General features: G+C 60.6%; 3 protein-coding genes across 5 annotated transcripts; 1 reads left to right on the forward strand and 2 right to left on the reverse strand.

Moving 5' to 3' along the window:
- Window positions 1–71: 71 nt before the first annotated feature.
- Window positions 72–6,174, forward strand: TRIM28 (tripartite motif containing 28). Its single transcript, XM_029240427.1, has 17 exons — window positions 72–420; window positions 755–867; window positions 1,094–1,226; window positions 2,886–3,021; window positions 3,098–3,214; window positions 3,314–3,428; window positions 3,587–3,733; window positions 3,837–3,951; window positions 4,033–4,139; window positions 4,230–4,266; window positions 4,349–4,394; window positions 4,475–4,727; window positions 4,815–5,134; window positions 5,213–5,336; window positions 5,419–5,505; window positions 5,584–5,721; window positions 5,816–6,174. The coding sequence occupies exons 1-17, from the start codon at window positions 72–74 to the stop codon at window positions 5,990–5,992; spliced, it is 2,514 nt and encodes an 837-aa protein (XP_029096260.1). The 3' UTR covers window positions 5,993–6,174.
- A 662-nt stretch (window positions 6,175–6,836) lies between these two features.
- CHMP2A (charged multivesicular body protein 2A) lies at window positions 6,837–9,793 on the reverse strand. Of its 3 annotated transcripts, none has more exons than XM_029240828.1 (6): window positions 9,569–9,793; window positions 8,618–8,809; window positions 7,534–7,713; window positions 7,330–7,460; window positions 7,178–7,239; window positions 6,837–7,059 (listed from the first exon to the last, which is right to left on the reverse strand). In XM_029240828.1, exons 1-6 carry the CDS (start codon window positions 9,791–9,793, stop codon window positions 6,932–6,934), a joined length of 918 nt encoding a protein of 305 aa, XP_029096661.1. In that variant the 3' UTR covers window positions 6,837–6,931. The 3 variants fall into 3 exon arrangements, with proteins under 3 accessions (XP_029096661.1, XP_029096670.1, XP_029096674.1); XM_029240837.1 differs by having other exon boundaries at window positions 8,618–8,831; window positions 9,569–9,747; XM_029240841.1 differs by having other exon boundaries at window positions 8,618–8,930; window positions 9,569–9,654.
- A 573-nt stretch (window positions 9,794–10,366) lies between these two features.
- On the reverse strand, window positions 10,367–13,690 carry UBE2M (ubiquitin conjugating enzyme E2 M). The gene is made up of 6 exons (XM_029240889.1): window positions 13,003–13,690; window positions 11,714–11,808; window positions 11,553–11,591; window positions 11,337–11,440; window positions 10,964–11,027; window positions 10,367–10,880 (listed from the first exon to the last, which is right to left on the reverse strand). The coding sequence occupies exons 1-6, from the start codon at window positions 13,109–13,111 to the stop codon at window positions 10,740–10,742; spliced, it is 552 nt and encodes a 183-aa protein (XP_029096722.1). The 5' UTR covers window positions 13,112–13,690; the 3' UTR covers window positions 10,367–10,739.
- Between the last annotated feature and the right edge of the window lie 4,208 nt (window positions 13,691–17,898).

Raw genomic sequence — 17,898 nt, forward strand, 5'->3', positions numbered from 1 at the left:
AGCGCGTCTGCGCCTGCGCGGCGGGCCCCGCGCCCCTCCTCCCCCCCCTGGGCGCCCCCGGCGGCGTGTGAATGGCGGCCTCGGCGGCGGCGGCCTCGGCGGCGGCAGCGGCTGCCTCCGGCAGCCCGGGCCCGGGAGAGGGCTCGGCGGGCGCCGAGAAGCGCGTCGCCGCCTCCTCGGCCACGGCCTCGGCTTCGGCCTCGGCGGCGGCGTCCGCATCGGCATCGTCGCCCGCGGGGGGCGGCGGCGAGGCGCTGGAACTGCTGGAGCACTGCGGCGTGTGCCGGGAGCGCCTGCGGCCCGAGAGGGAACCGCGCCTGTTACCCTGCCTGCACTCGGCCTGCAGCGCCTGCCTCGGGCCCGCGGCGCCTGCCGCCGCCAACAGCTCAGGGGACGGAGGTGCGGCGGGCGACGGCGCTGGTGAGTGCGGTGGGGCCGGGGGCGGCCCCTCCCCCACCCCGCAGCCTTTGATCCCTTTGAGGCTCGGGGACTGGGGGTCGGTTCCCAGCGTGACGATGGCGGGGGTCGCCTGGGCGAGAGGATGGGGACCCGAAGAGTGGCCGGAACGTGTGTGGGCAGTGGGCTGTGGCCCGGGTACTGAGATGGGGCGACTGTTTAAAGTTCGGTAAAAGAAGGGTTTGGTTCTTCCCCCGGGAGGGGAGGGTCGCCTCGGCTCGGCAGGGGATGGAGTTTGGGGCCCAGTGGGGGGATGCGCTCACCATGCGATGGTTTTGTTTCTTCGTGTTCTTCGTAGTGGTGGACTGTCCAGTATGTAAGCAGCAGTGTTTCTCCAAAGATATTGTGGAGAATTACTTCATGCGCGACAGTGGCAGCAAGGCTGCCACCGATTCCCAGGATGCGAATCAGGTATGTCTCGCCCAAGCAACCCCCAGGAGGTCTCTGGCCATGAGTAGGGGTCACTAGACCAGAGCGTGGTACCAGCTCCGGGCTTTAGTGTCCCCGTAGTAGAAAGCTTAGGGCAGGTTGTCTAGGCTAAGTAAGGGCCCCATCTTTCTTCATGTCGTATTTCTTGGTTCTAAATGCAGATTTGTTTGGTGGTTCTGTCTCTTCTGACTCTGCCTTTGCTCAGCAGTGCTGCACTAGCTGTGAGGATAATGCCCCGGCCACCAGTTACTGTGTGGAGTGCTCTGAGCCGCTGTGTGAGACGTGTGTGGAGGCACACCAGCGGGTGAAGTACACCAAGGACCACACTGTGCGTTCCACTGGTATGCAACGTGCAGGGGGCTGCCCTTGCTGTTCTCCTCTATATGCCTTCCGTTGTTTATGATGGTAGTTGCAGATGGTGGAAGGATCTCAGGGAGCTTCTCTACGGGGCACCAACTGAAGGGCCTGAGGGCAGAACTCAAAAAGGGGGAGGCTGGGGCTCTGGTGGGCAGTCTCTGCAGGTCCAGTGGCAGGAGAAAAGCCACAGGCAGGGAGTGGGGGGAGTTCACAGGGGATCTCATGGTGCTGCAGGGGGTGTATAGAGGGCTTGAGGAAGCTCATCAGGGAACCCCCGTAGGCAGGGGATAGGCCTCCAGTGGTAGAGAGATCCGCACGTGTGGATAGGGAGATGCAGGGTGTTGGGGCAATGATGTGAGGGACCTCCTGGACCAGAGGTTCCCTGGCACCTGTTTTAAGCCACTGTAGGGGAAAGTGGGGTCTTTGGGCCTTGTGTCTTAACAAGCTGGTAGGGTCATCAGACTATCACTGACCAGTGAGTGCTGGAAGTGTTCTTATCATTGGGTCACAGGTATTTCACAGCCTAGCTTGGTATTTCCAGAATTTTCTGTGAATGTGCTGGAAGTGCTATGGAGAGGGCCTTGCGCTTGGTTTTTGGCCCAGGACTCCCCATGAGTGGCGTTTTGGTAGTCACACTGTGGCTCCGCCAGGCCAGAGGACAGTTTTGATGGGAAAACTTGGGTAGAGATGGTTCCTGTGGGGCATGAGGAGCCAGGAGAGAAGGGCAGGGGTCTCCAGGGGGTCCTGGGTTCCAGGCAAGGGTCAGGGTGCAAGAGCGGGCAATATTTAGAGGAGCTGAGGCTCGGTTTATTTGTATCGAAATGTTCCTATGTCTCACGCTGGGCTGGTGTAGTAACGACACGTGATGGGGATTGGGGAGGAAAGGAGGATGGATGTTCTCGGTTTTCTAGTGGCAACAGCCTCTGGGGAGGGCTGGGGGGTCAACGTGGTGTATTAGTCTTTGGGGGAGTGTTGCTCTGAGCAGTAGGACCTTTGTCCCAGCACGGGGGCCTGACGTCTCTCTCAGGGTCCTGGTCTGATATCTCTCCAGCCTGAGAAGGCTTTGCAGGTTCCCCCGTGGGTTGTTAAGATGGTGTGGTCTCCTTTTAGCAGAGAAGAGAGGGGAGGTCACCAGGCGTGGCTTATGAGGAAAATGTATCTGACGGTCTCTTTAAGCCCTGATTTGCTTTTTGTTTGAGCCAGAAAGCAAATGTTGTGTGTGCTGGGATGCCCCAGTAGCCAGAATCCCCTCCCCTGCTGGACAGAATCCTCTGTGAGTGGAGGAGAAAGGGAGCCCAGTGGCGGATGGGGGCAGGGCTTCAGAGGTGGAGGAGCTTTCTTGAGTGTCCATCTGGAGGAGGTTTCAGCAGAGGGAACAGCGGGGAGGTCTCTCCTGGCAGAGGCCGTCACTCTACGTTAAGCTGTCACCTCCAGAAGCTGAAAGGAGAGGGGTGTGACCCTGTTGGTCAGGCTGAGAGCAAGGATCTCTGCTTCTCCCTGTCCACTGCTGTAGGCCCTCTGGGTCCTTCCGGCAGATAGCCCAGGGTTGCAGGACAGGCAGGAAGTGAGGCCCTGATCTCTGTCCGCTCCTCGAGCTGGAGGTGGTGAGGATGAGCTCCCGCTTCATAGATCCCATTCCCCAGGACCAGCCAAGTCGAGGGACGGTGAGCGCACGGTGTATTGCAACGTGCACAAGCACGAGCCCCTTGTGCTGTTTTGCGAGAGTTGCGACACCCTCACCTGCCGGGACTGCCAGCTCAACGCCCACAAGGACCACCAGTGAGTCCTGAGGCTTGGTGGGTGGGTTCTGCCTGTTCTGTGCTGGGCGCCCGGGCCCACCTCTATCTGCCCTCAGGTACCAGTTCCTGGAGGATGCTGTGAGGAACCAGCGCAAGCTCCTGGCCTCACTGGTGAAGCGCCTCGGGGACAAGCATGCGACATTGCAGAAGAACACCAAGGAGGTTCGCAGCTCGTAAGTGTGGGTGCCTGTGCTGTGCTGGGGCGGGGGGTGGGGTGGCTCTGGGTGAGCACCTGCCTGAGTGGCCCTGACCTCACCCACTCTGCTACCCAGGATCCGCCAAGTGTCTGACGTACAGAAGCGCGTGCAGGTGGACGTTAAGATGGCCATCCTGCAGATCATGAAGGAACTGAACAAGCGGGGTCGTGTGCTGGTTAACGACGCCCAGGTACCCGCTGCGTGGTCCTTCTCTGTTGGCAGCTCACTCTGCCTCAGGTGGAATCGTCCTGGGGTTTGGCGCCCTCTGCTGGCTGCTGATGCCCTCCTCGGGTGGGGAGAGGTTCTAGTGCTCTGTCCTCCCTGACCCCATCTGCTCTCCACCTGCAGAAGGTGACTGAGGGGCAGCAGGAGCGCCTGGAGCGCCAGCACTGGACCATGACCAAGATCCAGAAGCACCAGGAACACATCCTGCGCTTTGCCTCATGGGCTCTGGAAAGTGACAACAACACTGCTCTGCTACTGTCCAAGAAGCTGGTGTGTGCTGGTGGGCACCCAGGTGGTGGGTTCCAGGTAGGCACCTCCCAAGACCCTGGAGCCCTGTTCACTGCCCGTGTGCTCATGTACTGCCCACCCCCAGATCTACTTCCAGCTGCACCGGGCCCTCAAGATGATCGTGGACCCCGTGGAGCCACACGGTGAGATGAAGTTCCAGTGGGACCTCAATGCCTGGACCAAGAGTGCAGAGGCCTTTGGTGGGTTTTTGTCTTTCTCTTGCTGCACCCTGCCATCCCAGGCACTGCACTTTCTTACACTGTTTTACTTCTTTACTGCAGGCAAGATCGTGGCAGAACGTCCTGGCACCAACTCCACAGGCCCTGTACCCATGGCCCCTCCTCGGGCTCCAGGGCCTTTGAGCAAGCAGGGCTCTGGCAGCAGCCAGGTGAGCCAGGGAGGGGACCATAGTGGGAGGAAAGAGGCACGGGGTCCTGTGGGATACCTGTCCACTGAGGTCCACTTGCTCTGCCCACAGCCTATGGAGGTGCAGGAAGGCTATGGCTTCGGGTCAGGTGAGTGATTCTGCCCCCCCAGTAGGTGGGAGAGCTGCAGTGCCCTATGTCCACCCCAACCTGTTCTCTGTGTTCCGAGCAGATGACCCTTACTCGAGTGCAGAGCCCCACGTGTCAGGGGTGAAGCGGTGAGTGTGGCTGCCCTTTGGTGGTTATAGGGACAGGGTGGCCATAGGGGTGGGGCGCTCACACCAAGCCACGCCCACAGGTCCCGCTCAAGTGATGGTGAGGTGAGTGGCCTCATGCGTAAGGTGCCACGGGTGAGCCTCGAACGCCTGGACTTGGATCTCACGGCTGACAGCCAGCCACCAGTCTTCAAGGTCTTCCCAGGCAGCACCACTGAGGATTACAACCTCATCGTCATTGAGCGAGGTGCTGCAGCTGTTGCAGCTGGACAGCCTGGGACTGCGCCCCCAGGGGCCCCTGGCGCTCCGCCCCTGCCTGGCATGGCTATCGTCAAGGTGAGCCTGCCCAAGTGACTGTGGCTGGGAGATGAGGATCTACTGCCCAGGCCGGCACCCCACTGAACACCCCTCACCTCCTCACAGGAGGAAGAAACAGAGGCTGCCATTGGGGCCCCGCCTGCTGCCACTGAGGGCCCCGAGACCAAACCTGTGTTGATGGCCCTGGCGGAGGGCCCCGGCGCCGAGGGCCCCCGCCTGGCTTCACCCAGTGGCAGCACCAGCTCAGGCCTGGAGGTGGTGGCTCCAGAGGGCACCTCAGCCCCAGCTGGTGGCCCAGGTGCCCTGGATGACAGTGCCACCATCTGCCGTGTCTGCCAGAAGCCAGGTGACCTGGTCATGTGCAACCAGTGCGAGTTCTGCTTCCACCTGGACTGCCACCTGCCTGCCCTGCAGGATGTGCCAGGGTGCGAGGCTGTGCGGGGTCTGTAGGGTGGAGGGCTGGGCCAGGTGCCGTGCAGCCCCTCACGGTCTGTTTCCTCTAGGGAGGAGTGGAGCTGCTCTCTCTGCCACGTGCTACCCGACCTGAAGGAGGAGGATGGCAGCCTAAACCTGGATGGGGGTGACAGCACTGGTGTGGTGGCCAAGCTCTCGCCAGCCAACCAGCAGGTGAGGGTGGGGCCCACTCCCTTGGTTTGGCCAGCAGCACACCAAGTCCCCTATGACTCTGATGTTCATGTAATGCCTGCAGAAGTGTGAGCGCGTCCTGCTGGCCCTTTTCTGCCATGAGCCCTGCCGGCCCCTGCACCAGCTGGCTACTGACTCCACCTTCTCCCTGGTGAGTTCTGGGACTTGGGAGGGTGGGAGGTGCAGGGGCTGTTTGGCCTCACCTTCAGCCTGTGGCCTCTGCTTGAAGGATCAGCCCGGCGGCACCCTGGACTTGACGCTGATTCGAGCCCGTCTCCAGGAGAAGTTGTCACCCCCCTACAGCTCCCCCCAGGAGTTTGCCCAGGATGTGGGCCGCATGTTCAAGCAGTTCAACAAGCTGACAGAGGTGAGCCTGTTGGGGTGGGGATGGGTTGGGGAGGGGAGGCTGGGGGCAGAGAGGTGGGCGACCTAGGACCCATCCACTGTAATTTGCCCGGCAGGACAAGGCCGATGTGCAGTCCATCATTGGCCTGCAGCGCTTCTTTGAGACTCGCATGAACGAAGCCTTTGGTGACACCAAGTTCTCCGCCGTTCTGGTGGAGCCCCCGCCGCTGAGCCTGCCTGGTGCTGGCCTGAGCGCCCAGGACCTGTCCAGTGGCCCTGGTGATGGCCCCTGAGGCTGGGCAGCCCCCGAGCCGCTCCAACCTGGCTCTGTTCTCTGTTCTGTCCTGTCACCCCCTCTTCTCTCTCCTCTTCTCCTCTCTCCGGTGGCCTGGTTCCCACTCCTTGGTGGCCCATACCCCAGCCCCTCACAATATGGTTTTTACTTCTGTGGATTTAATAAAAACTTCACCCGTTACTCAGGCCTTGGTTGGTGGGGGCAGTGGTCCTGGGGGCCTGGTCTCTGGCTGTTACCGATCCCTCACCAAACCCTGTTGGGCCAGATGGGGGTGGGGCACTTGTCTCCAGCCACCTGGGTGTCCAGGGAGTGGGGAGCAGCATCCCTCCTGGGCCCTTTGCGATCTGGGGAGTGTCTGGTGGGTAGGAGGGTCACCCGGTAGGTAGGCAGACCCAGGCTAACCTGTGGGCAGGCAGGGTGAATCCCCAGGTAGGTGCTGCACGGCAGCTCATTCTCCCCGAGAGCTTCCTGGACTGGTTTGGAACCGTTTCTCGCAACCAGCTCATCAAAGTGAGCTGGGTGGGCTGGGCTACGCGGAGTTGGGCAGTGTATCCCTGGGGGACAGGCCTGGACTCCTGGGATGCTATCAGGATGTCTGGGGAGCCTGCCTTGGGGGTGCTGGGCCAGTGTCTGCTGCTCATTTTCACATCCCAAGCCCTGAAGACGGGTGGGCTTGGTCTGTCCACTCCCGCCAAAACGAGAAAATCTCCAGCCCTCTGTCTTATACCCCAGCTAATGTGGCACACATTACCAAGCCCTGCCTGAGCAACTCCTGTCAGCCCTGTCACCAGACTCCCTAACCCAGCCTGGCTCACGTCAGGCCACTCACACAGGCCCAAGACTAGTGCCCAACTTCTTTTATTGCAGAAGGTACAATGAAAATGCTGGGCCCTCCGCTGGCTCCCTAGGGTGGCACGGGGGTGTGTTGTGTGTGCAGTCAGTCCCTTCGAAGGTTCTTGAGCCGCTCCTCCAGGTCTGCGTCTGCATCGACTAGGGCGGAGGCTGCAGCCTCTGCTTTCTTCCCACTGGCAGCCACACTGAGGGAGCCTCCAGTGGAGGGGAGGTCTGCAGAGAAGGGGGGTTAGGAAGAGAGCCCCTGCGAGAAGGAGTAATGCTGGGAGAGGGAGGGTCTGCGCGATGGCTGAGCTGCGCGCAGGACAGGGCCCAGGGTCTGGACACTCACTTGACAGCTCATCCGTCAGGCTCAACCCCAGCTCGTCCAGGACCTGGGCTACAACAGCGTCACTAGGTAAAAAAAAAAGAACCGTGAGGGTCAGGCACCCGGAGGGCCAGGCATCCCCTCCGTCCCCACCCTCCTGCCTCCTGTCTCCAAACCTCTCCTCTTCATCGTCCTCGTCACCCATGGCATCGTCAATGGCATCGTTCATCATCTCCTCCTTCATGTCCATAATCTCCGCCTGCCGCTCGAACTCCATCATGATCTTCTGGATCTGGGGCAACTTCAGCTGGAAGTGGGAGGAGGGTGAGTCTGGCTCCTGAGGTTAGCAGGGGTAGGGAGGGGGATCGGGAGAGGCACACCTGTCTGTTCATGGTGCCCATGGCCTTGGTGACGCCCTTCATGGCTTGTGCCATTGAGTTGTTAGACTTGAGTGTCTGGATCTTGAGGGACACAGCCTGGATGTTGGCCCGCATCAACACAAACTTTCGCACGTACCGCCTTGTGCGCACCAGGTCTCTTGCCATGATACGCACAGCGTCCTGCGAGGGGACAGAGGTGGCAGTGAGCCAGCCTTGGGAGTATGCTCACTGCCACTCCACCATGCCCACTGAGGCTTTCAGGGGCTCCTATGTGCCTGCTCCCACTGGCCACTGTTCCCTCTCGCCCTCATGCCTCTTGGGTCACCACTGCACAGACTCCTCCGCGGGCTTCTCATCTCTGCTCCAGAAATGAGAGGAAGAAAGGTGGGGCCACCCTTGAGGGGTCCTTTTCTCTCCATGTCTATAGAGTCAACACCCATTCCTGAATTTCTCTCTTGGCCAAAGAATGTGTGTCTCCCTCCGCCTCACACAGGCCCTCACCTCAAGTACAGGATCCTGATTCACACACGAACACTTCCAAACCTCACCTTTTCACTTCCTCCCCAGAGCTCTTCCTTGCTTTGCCCATCCCAGGAAATGGCACCTCAACCCAGCTGTTCAGGCCAAAACTCTGTCGCCCATCAAAGGTGCTGCTCCCCAGCAGTTCAGGCTGTGCCCATCTCTCTGCTCACTGGCCCCCAGGGCCAGTGCATCCCATGCCACGTGGGCTCCCACTGTGGCCCACGATTCCAAGTGGTCTGGCCCACATCCACTCCTCTGAGCTCACCCATCACTCTCATGGAGCATCTGCTGTTCTATCTGACACACTTGCTGTTCTATCTGACACACTTGCCACTTGGATCTTCACGGGCTCACTCTCTTCCTTACTCAACGTTTGGCTCTGATACCACCTCCACAGAGGCAGCCTTTTGGACCCTGAAACTAGGGAAAGCCCCACTCAACCCTTCATTTCCCTAGAAGTACCTCCCTGTTGGTGCTCAGCATGTCCAGTTTGCTGCAGCCCCAGTGTCTGAACAAGCAACAGCACTGGCCTGTGTCCCAGGCTGTGCCCAATCGAGCTTACCATCTGGCCCTGCTTGGCCATTTTCTTGATGTCTGCAATGATTTTCTTCTCCTGGGTCTCTAGCTTCTGTCGCTCACGGTCCAGCTCTCGCATGGCGCGGTTCAGGGCGCGCTGGTTCTGCCGCAGCAGCTCCTCCGGCGTCTTCCGGCGCCCAAACAGCAGGTCCATGGCCGCAGGAGCCCACCGGTAGGACTAGGGCAAGTGTGAAGCCTTACTGCAGAGTGGTGTGAGGCCCAAAACGAGAGCATGAGGCAGAGCTGGGGTCACACTGTGTATGGGCAGGGACAGATGCGGACTCCCAAAATGGAAAGGGCTGAGCAGGGAGAAAAGGCGTGAATGGAAGGCCAAAAGAGTGGAGTCTGGAACTTGGGTAGCCCCAGGGACATGAGTGGGGACAACGTGCCCACCCCAACCCCTCCTCCATCACAGTGTCCCCACAGAGGTTCAAGGCTTCCACCTCGTCCTGCAGACCCTGCGATGAGGCCCTAGCGTGTTCGGTGGACTGAGACTGGAGATGGCCGTGTGTGGGCTGACGGGGGTAGGGGGCACTTGGAACCTGAGCGCCAAGGACAGGGCACTTGAGAGGGTCCCTGCCAGGAGGAGGTGGAGGCTGCGAGTGCTAGAAACAGGGTGGATGGGGGCGGCCCTGAAGCTGACAGCGTATGCATGGAATTCGGTTTGGGGCGGGGGTCCTAAATGCCGAGGGAATCTGGGCGCGGAGAATAAGGTTGGGGAGCGTTGCGGACTCCTGTACAGAGGGAGGGATGCTAAGTGTTGGGGTGCCTTGTTCACGCAGGAAAGCCTGGGGGGCCATTCGGGGTGTTGACCACTGAAGGCAAGACAGCATGGGGTCCTCTGATGATAAGGCCGGGTCCCAGAGAGGGGCGAGGCCCTCGTACGCCGCCACCCACGCGTCCACCCAGGGCCCGCGCCCCAGTAGGGGCCACTCACCGGAGTTGCGACAGGGACTCGCTTCCGTTTCCGGGTCACGCTTTTCTCGCTGGGAGCCCCGGAGCGCCCACCAACGACAGACCCTCGGTTCTGTCGCGTCGGCGGTCGCCGCCGTTTCCGGATTAAACCACCTGACGTCACACGCCCCGCCGGCGCCCGGAATGCTGGGCGGGGACAACAGCGCGCGTGCGCACGCGCCGGGGACCAGGCCGGCCCCAGGCGCATGCGCACCAGCTTCCGTGTCCCTGCCGCAGACTCGGTGTTCCACAAGTTCAAGTCCAGCCTAAGGGAGCCGAGCCACGGCCGGAGTCCTGGTCCCGGTCCTTGCGGGGTTGGCGCCCTTCCGGGTAGCCACCCAGAGGCCCTGCACCCCACCACGTTACCCACTGTAGGGCCCAGCTCATCTCAGGGACCCAGAACTCTCGCTGATGTTTCTGGACCTCAGGCAGCCGGTGGCACCAGACAGCATTCTCCTCGTCAGGCCCTCCCATGGCAGAAGGGGGCAGAACAGGAGATGGTGCGGACTTTCTTGTATGTTGGCTTACTGGCCAGGAAGCCTGTGGTTACTGGATCCTGCCCCTCCTTTGTTCCGGAGTGGGATTCATCCCACCCTGCCGAGGCCTGGGGCTTGGTCCCCTCACGACTCCCAGGGCTGCCCCAGGCACTGGGCAGCCTGCTGACGCGGGGGCGGGGGGGGGCCCTAATGCCACCTGTGATCACACAACTCACGCTTGCTGCAGGAGCCCTGGTGGACATCACCTGCCCCTCCCACCCCACAAAAGGAAGAGGCAGAGGCCATGCAGTAACATTCCCCTTTAATAGCCTGGCGGGACCTCCAGTGGTGCAGGGGTGGGGTGCCGGGTGCCCAGCCACCCTTGGCCTCCCACCCCAGAGCCCAGATTAGGGGGGCTGGACAGCACCCAGCGTGGGGCTAGACAAGCCAATTCATTTCCCATCGCTGAGCGGGTCGGGGGAGGCAGCACCGACCTCAATCACATGGTGGTTTAAAAAAAAAAAAAAAACTAGGAGCGGGTGGTGGGGAGGGGTGGCAGGTCAGGGCATGGGATTCCCCCACCGGCTGCCCCATGCCCCCCCCACCTGTGGCCCCCAATAAATATTTGCAGGGGATGCCGGGGCTGGTGGCCCTGGCAGGGGTGGGTATGCGCCAACCCTATTTCAGGCAGCGCTCGAAGTAGGTGGAGCCAATATAGCCACCCCGCATGGAGCGCTGCACGTTCTGCTCAAACAGCCTCCGGTTGTTCTGCAGGACCTCGGCGGCTTCCTTGTTCAGTGGGTCTTCAGGGTTGGGCTCCTGTGGCCGGTATGGGTGGGTCAACAAGCCCAAGGGGCAGAAGTCCAACCTCCCCCAGCCCCAGCGCCCCTGCCCCTACTCACCAAGAAGAGATACTGCAGGCCATAAATTATGGAGTTTATCGTAAGGACTGGCTTCCAGTCCTCTCTGTGGGCAGAGAACATCATGATTAGGGGCTGGTGAGTGGGAAGCCGCCAGAGGCCCTGCTGGGACCGGACAGATCAGGCCCAGGGCACGGGACAGTGCAGATGGGAGAAGCTAGCAGGAGGGTGCAGAGAAGGACAGACCATGGAGAAAGCCAAGGTCAAGCCACGAGGAAGAAAACGTGGAGATGAAGAGACAGAGGAACACACACCACAAGGGGTAAGGAATGGACAGAGACTGGTGTAGTGCAAGGCCATGAAGGGTGCCTGGCAGGCAGGGCTGGGGAGAGCTGTGGAGGGCTAGTGCCCTCACCTGAGAATGTTGAGGCAGACGTTGCCCTCGAGGTCAATGTTGGGGTGATAAACCATCGTCTCACACTTCACCTTGGGGGGGTCATGCGGGTAACCCTGGCCCACCTGGCTCCAGGAAAAGAGAGGGGAGGTGGATAGATGCCCCAGCAGTGCCTGGCCGGGGCCTCAGCTGTTGCTTCCTCAGCCCAGGGAGCCACCCCGGCCCACCGAGACTCACCTTAAAACTGAACACAAACTTCCCGCTCTTGTAGAAGCCCTGTGAAGGAAGAAAAGAGGAGCTGGGATCCCATCCAGCAAGGCCTGGCAGGTGAACCAGGTATCCCTACTTGAGGTGGGGCCACCCGCCGTGCCTGGGAGTCCAGCTGAGTGTGCCCTCACCTCATCAGGACAGATAACCAGCTTGAAGTTGAGGAGGTCGTCTGGATCTGAGAAGCTGATGTCGCACGTCTTGGGCAGATTCAGCTCGTTTATGTCTAGGTTTTCACAGCAGAAAAGGGAAACAGAGAGAAAGGAAGAGGGAGAGAGAGGGGGGTGTTCAGAGCAGGTGCAGGTGCCAGCAGAGCCTCCATAGCCTCCTCCAGGACCCCAGCTCTGTCCTGGGCAGTGGGACACATCCCCAACCCTCTCCCTGCTCTTTCTGCTCCCCAGTCTCCAGGCAGGCTCTTCTGGATCTACAGAACACCACAAACACACATGTTCAATTGTGACTGTGCTTGAGCTCCTGGCCCAGGGTAAGTTCCAACTCTTCTGAATCCACAGCCCTAAGTCCCAGCACCCAACAGCTGGGTGCCCCCGCAACCCAGCTCCTAAATGCCCCCACTCCCCTGTGCCCTCCAAGAGCCTCTGACTACCCCACACCCAGGATCCCTGGCCATAATAACCCCCACCTTCTAGAGGAGTCCCCAATTATCTGCCCAAACTCAAAGACCTTATTCCCCCTCCACACCCTAAATCATCCCCCCACCAATCCCTGGTCCCCACGATCCATATACTCCTCTTTCTGCCTATCATCCCAAACCCAGGTTCCCATCTGACCTCCAGATCTGTTAGTTCCCAGCCCTCCTACCTTACACTGTTCTGACTATAAGATTTCCAGCATCTCCAGCACCATGGTCTAAACCCAACTCTACTCCTATCTCTAATCTCTGGCACCCACTGTCCCTCCCTCCTCCTCCTGTCACCCTAAACCCCAAATTGCCATGTGACGCCCCCCCCCCCCAGACTCACGAAACCCAGGCCCCAGAACGTACTTCACCACGCCTGACTCTGATTCCCACTGACCCCAGCATAAGACACTAAATCTCCCACTCGGGTCCTCAATCCTCGGCCCCCACTATCCATATCTCCTCTGCCTTTCACCCAGGTTCCCGTCTGACCCCGCAGACTCTCGAGTTCCCGGTCCCCCCACTACACTGCCACCCTCAGATTCCCAGTCCCTAATATCAGACATCTGGCTTTCCAAATACCTTCAGTGCCCCATCCTCGGCCCCGCATCTCTGACCACTTCAGTGACTATTACTCCACCCCTGATCCCTCAATCCCCAGGCCCTGATCTCCGATCCCCACATCCGCGGCCCCCCCATTTCTGACACCTCTGACCCCTGGCGACCGCATTACCCCAAGCCAGGCCCTGACCTCCGACCTCCACCCCCATCCCGACTCCTTACCCTTCTGGATCCGCAGCTGCGCCGCCGACGCCTTCTTGCTGCTGCCCTTGGTGCCGCCCGCCGACTCCTCCTCCTTCTTCTGCTGCTTCAGCGAGAACAGCTTGATCATCCTGCCGCCGCCGCCGCTGCCGCCCCTGCGGGGCCCGGGACCCCGGCCACCCGGCCCCCCGCCGCCGCCGCCCTTGCCGCCTCCGCCACTCGGACCCGCCGCCGCGGCCTCTTCGGCTGCTGCCGCCGCCCGCCCGGCCTGCCGCGCCGCTCCGCGCCCACCGCGCGGCCCGCGTCGGCTCCCGTAGTCGGCTCCGGCCTGGCCCGGCGCCTCGGCCTCGCTCGGCAGCACTCGGGCCCACTCGGCTGTTCTCGTGTCCGCTCGGCCCCGCCCCCACCCGCCGCTCCCTCCTCCCCCTCTCCCGCCCCGGTGTCCTCAGGCCCAGCTGCGGCTGCGGACGTGGGGTCCTCAGGCCGCACCACTGGCCCGTTCACTCGCTCCCTTCCCGAGGGGGTTGCGGCTCGGGTCGGAACAGGGAGGCGGGGGCTGCGGTGGTGACGGCCGTGTACTGGAGGAGGGTCGGCTTCCGCGGCAGCAACGGCTTCGGCGCGGAGGTCCGCAACGGCCTCGGGCGCCCCACCGCTTCGGATATTTCCGCCGCCTGCCCGCTTCGGCTCTTTCCGCCCGGCCTGCGCTGTGCGCCTGCGCAGCCGCCGACGCCACCGCCCCGCGTTGCTCCGCGATGGGACTTGGGGATCGGGCTCCTTCGGCTAGGCTCGAGTATTTCCGTTCGCGCAGGCCGGGCCGGCCGGTCACTTCCGGGGACGCCTGCGAGTCCAGGGAGTGGGGCGGTGTTGTCGCCATCTTTAAGTGGGGCAGATGCGGGCAGCTTCGCTTCCGGTCCAACCATTCCCACTTGCACTTGTGCAGACGGCGGCGTAGGCGGGCCAAACGAAGTACTTGGCCCCGGGGGTCACAGACTGAGGCTGGGTCAGGTCAGAGCCTGAGCAAGGCAGGGGCGTTGCCTAGAGGGTGCGTGGTCCAGCACTTTCGGTGTCCCATCGCAAACCCAAAGAACCCTCTCGCAGAGAGTCTGGTTGAGGTAAACTAACAAATAAAACGTGTATTATGTCAGAGAGTAGTAAGCACTGTGGAGGTTTACACAGGCTGACACACTTCGGAAGCGGAAAGTGGGGAGGGCCGCTCTCTGCGCGGGTCTACAGTTCCAGCGGAGGTGCCCTACGACCTTCCGCCGGCTGCGCGTGAGATGTGGGCGGGGCCAATCTCCCCTCCAATCACGGCTCAGCGTGCCTCGGCGGGGCGGGAGGAAGCGGCGCGGAGCGGTTCTGCGATTTCAGGCTGTCACCAAGGGAACCGTCAGGCGGTGAGCGGTGCCGCGAGGGCTGGTTGGGGCGGGGGGCCGGGCCCGTGGGGCGGCGGGGGCTCTGTCTCTCAGCCTGCCCGCGTCCGAATGAGGCTCCTGCCGCACGTCCCATCCAGTCGCTGAGGCGACGTGCCGCCATCATACGGACCACCAAGGGAGAAGTAGTCGCGGCGGCCCAGTTGGGCCCGCGCTGGGGGTGGGCAGGCTCAGTCCATGGCCTCCTCTTGGCGAACGACCCCGGCCCCATCCTCACCCCAGGGAGTCGGCTCTACCCCTTCGGGTCTTGATTTGGCGTCCATCCCGGCCCCAGCCAGGATCCTCAGAGGCCCTGCCCGGGTATCCTCGGCGTCTTTGGGCTCCGTGGACTGATCCCAGTGGTGTCTGTGCAGCCGCTCCCCCTCTTGCCCCTTTCCATTCTCTTTCCACCATCCCACACGCCCCTCTTCAGCCCTGTAGTTGTCCTAGCCTCACACTCCCAGCTTCGTTGACTCCCCTGAGAGCTGAGTGCTGGAGAGGCGCCGGAGTGAGGATGGGAGATCAGAAGCTGCAAACGGCTCAGGTTTGGGGCTGACAAGATTGCAGCCATCCCAGGGTTCTCAGGCTTCAGACATGGCTGGTCCTGGGACCCAGAGGGCTCTTCCAGACTCAATTTCCCTCTCCCTCTCCGTTCTTCTCATTCGCTCTGCTCTTGCTGATTATTTATTTTTGTACAGGACGTGAGGGTTGATGACCATACTGTGGTTTCCAGCCAAAGTCTCAGGGGTGGTTTCTATTGGCCAGTCTGGTCCATGTGCCCATCCCCAGGCCAGTTGCTTAGGCCCTTCCGCTAAGGTCTCATCTGGGGATGGGGAATTGGTTCCCTGGAGAGGACTAGCCAAAGCTCGACTCACGTGATCTCTGATCTTGTGGCTTCCCCACCGTCCAGTGGGGGAAGACTTGACCATGCAACAGAATGCTAGGCAAAGGGGGCCATGGTTTCCGGACCAGGGAGGAGGGGATGGCCTCATCCCCCTCATCCCCTCAACCCAGGGGGCTGGGTTGGAAGTGGTGCAGCTAAGCTGTATATTCTTTGTCACCTTCGTGGCCACTCAAGTGGCAGAGAGGCACAGGTGGTTTTGGTGGCAAAGGTGCCTGTGGCCCTTGGGCCTGCAGCCTCTTAGGATGCAACCTAGGGCTTAGCGCATGCAGAGGTCCTGAGGGAAGCTGGGGCCAGTGCCTTGGAGGGACTGGGCAGAACGTGGCGGGTGAGTTGTGAGGGTGGAAGTGCACGTAGGGTTGTTAGCGTAGCCTCTGGGAGCTGACACTGGGAAGAAAGGGTCTGTTTGGGGAACAAGGGAGCAGGAGTAGGCAGGGAAGAGAGGCTGAGTGCCGTGGGCCTCCAGGAGATGGACGGCTGGGATCAGAACAGTGCTGGGGGGTGGAGAGAAGTGGATAGATTCGGGAGGCTGGGCTTCCGGTGAGAATAATTGGATGGACGTGGCATGGGGAGGCCGGGCTTGGGAGTGAACAATATGGGCTCAGGTACAGACAGTCCAGGGACAGGCTGGCTGGGCACTGTTGTAGCTTTCTTAGATGACCAGTACTTAGGTATTCCTCTCCTGGGTTCCTCATACGGCTCTGGCCAAGTGGGGCGAAGTGGTCATTCTGTCCAAGCCCTCAGCCCTTGATGATAGTATGGTAACACTTGGGTTCTCGACCTGCAGCCACATGACTGGATTGCAGAGGTGTGCCTGGCCAGCTGCAGAAATGACCTTTTATGGGTGGCGCTCACATAGCTGTTCATGTTGACTTCTTAGAGGGCTGTTTTGGCAGGTGGGTCCATGGACTTCTCAAGGCTTCGGGTGTGGGGCCCTGGCCGGATGTCTCCATGCTTTTTATGTTTGCTGTAATTTTTCCTGTGTGGAATTTCATGTTTTTATGTAGTTGTGTCTGCACAGATTTCACTTCATAATTAACACGAAGATGATCAAAGATGAGAGCTTTCTTGTTTTCTTTGTTTCAGATTATAAAAGTCATACAAATTGTAAAAAAAAAAAAAAAAAAAATAAGCCATGTTACAGGATTTATAAAGTTCCGGCAACATTCCTCCAACCTGAGACCACTGGCTACCTCAGTGTTCATTCATGTGCCTTCCCTGATCTGATTCTCCCAGCCCCTCCCTGCCTTCCTCTCCCCTCTGATTCTACAGATTCTAGACCAGGTTTCCTAGAATCCCCTTTGTGATCAGAGAGAACCGTGAGTGCTGTCAGAGGGTCCGGGGACGCCCCACCCCTGACTGTGCCACACAAGAGTGCCCCTGCATGGGGGGCTGCTGAGTTTGCCAGACGTAGTAGATGCCGGAGTGGCTCTGGTCTTGGCTAGGGCTAGACTAGCGGGGAGGTGGGGAAAAGAGAGGAATGGGGGAGGGGAGGAAGGAGGGCTGAGGCAGGGAGCATGCCTTCTCTAGCATGTCTGTAGGAACCCTTTGGCCCGGGCTGGCTTGTCTTTCCCTGATACCAGGGCCCAAGTCTTGAGGGGATCAGGGTCACTCAAAGTGGCAGGGGCGAGTCCAGCTGCACTTCTGGAAGAAGCTTGGACATACAGGCCTAGAAGGGCTGTTCTGGAACCTCTAGGCCAAGGGCAGGCTGACACCCTCCTAGAGTGGGGTTTAAGTCCCAAGCCAGACCCTGCTGCATGAAGATGCCCTCTTTGGAACTGCCTTTCTCCATTGTCTCTGGCACTTACAGCACCCATGGGTGGAATGGGGGACTGTGTCAAGGCCTGAACAATAGGATGGAAGGGGAAGATAGGGCAAAAGAAGCAGTGGCACAGGAAGAGGTTGGAGGGTTCCAGAGACACCGGCCCTCAAGTCTGCAGGACACTGAACTGGAACTGGCAGTATCGTCCATCTTCATGAAAGCCGCTGCCAGCCGTGCTTCCTGTGACTAGTTACTGAACACACGATAGATACCTCCCACTGTGCGGGAGCCCTTAGGGGCTGTGCGTGGGGCCAGGGAGGGAGGAGAACGGCGCATGATGGCAACGATCACCAGAGGGCCGGGGGACTGGCCTGGGGCTTGCAGCCACCTGCGGGTCTCGGACCGGCTGGAGTCTGCGGGGAACAGAGGAAAGCCTTGAGAGAATATGGATTCCCAGGTAAAGCCTTGTAGCTTTTACGCCTGAGAAGTGGCCCCCTAGGTTTAAAGTTTCATGAGCGCGTGTCCTCAGGCCGGCCCTGGCACGCTGGACACCAGTTTGATGCTTCACCCCCTGATGACACCCGCTGCCAGTCCACGTCCTCATCTGGCAGTTGGCTTGGCCGGCAGACGTGTGGGTCGAAGGGAACATGGGCAAATAGTACAGGAGCGGTGGTGCAAGGAGGGCACCCCCAGATGTGGCCAGGCTCTGCTAGGGGCCACATCTGCAGGGGGCTCTGGCTCTTACAGGAATCATGTGGTTGCAAAGAAAGTGGTGGACCTGTGGGGTGGGCAGAGAGGGACCCAGGCAAGTGGGGAGGAACTGAATTGGTGTAGACCCAGACGCA

The sequence above is a fragment of the Monodon monoceros genome, unplaced genomic scaffold (genome assembly GCF_005190385.1).
Source record: "Monodon monoceros isolate NGI ecotype Baffin Bay Population unplaced genomic scaffold, NGI_Narwhal_1 Super_Scaffold_10, whole genome shotgun sequence".
Taxonomy (NCBI): domain Eukaryota; kingdom Metazoa; phylum Chordata; class Mammalia; order Artiodactyla; family Monodontidae; genus Monodon; species Monodon monoceros.

Bases quoted from the DNA above. Each gene is read 5' to 3' on its own strand.
- TRIM28 (XM_029240427.1), top strand. From the start codon at position 72: ATGGCGGCCTCGGCGGCGGCGGCCTCGGCGGCGGCAGCGGCTGCCTCC. The intron at 3,952-4,032 runs GTGGGTTTTTGT...TCTTTACTGCAG, and splicing joins CAAGAGTGCAGAGGCCTTTG to GCAAGATCGTGGCAGAACGT. The intron at 5,722-5,815 runs GTGAGCCTGTTG...TTTGCCCGGCAG, and splicing joins AGTTCAACAAGCTGACAGAG to GACAAGGCCGATGTGCAGTC.
- CHMP2A (XM_029240828.1), bottom strand. From the start codon at position 9,793: ATGCGCCTGGGGCCGGCCTGGTCCCCGGCGCGTGCGCACGCGCGCTGT. The intron at 7,461-7,533 runs GTGTGCCTCTCC...TCCCACTTCCAG, and splicing joins TGGGCACCATGAACAGACAG to CTGAAGTTGCCCCAGATCCA. The intron at 7,060-7,177 runs GTGAGTGTCCAG...CCTTCTCTGCAG, and splicing joins CCTGACGGATGAGCTGTCAA to ACCTCCCCTCCACTGGAGGC.
- UBE2M (XM_029240889.1), bottom strand. From the start codon at position 13,111: ATGATCAAGCTGTTCTCGCTGAAGCAGCAGAAGAAGGAGGAGGAGTCG. The intron at 11,592-11,713 runs GTGAGGGCACAC...CTTCCTTCACAG, and splicing joins TGGTTATCTGTCCTGATGAG to GGCTTCTACAAGAGCGGGAA. The intron at 11,441-11,552 runs GTGAGTCTCGGT...TCCTGGAGCCAG, and splicing joins AGTTTGTGTTCAGTTTTAAG to GTGGGCCAGGGTTACCCGCA.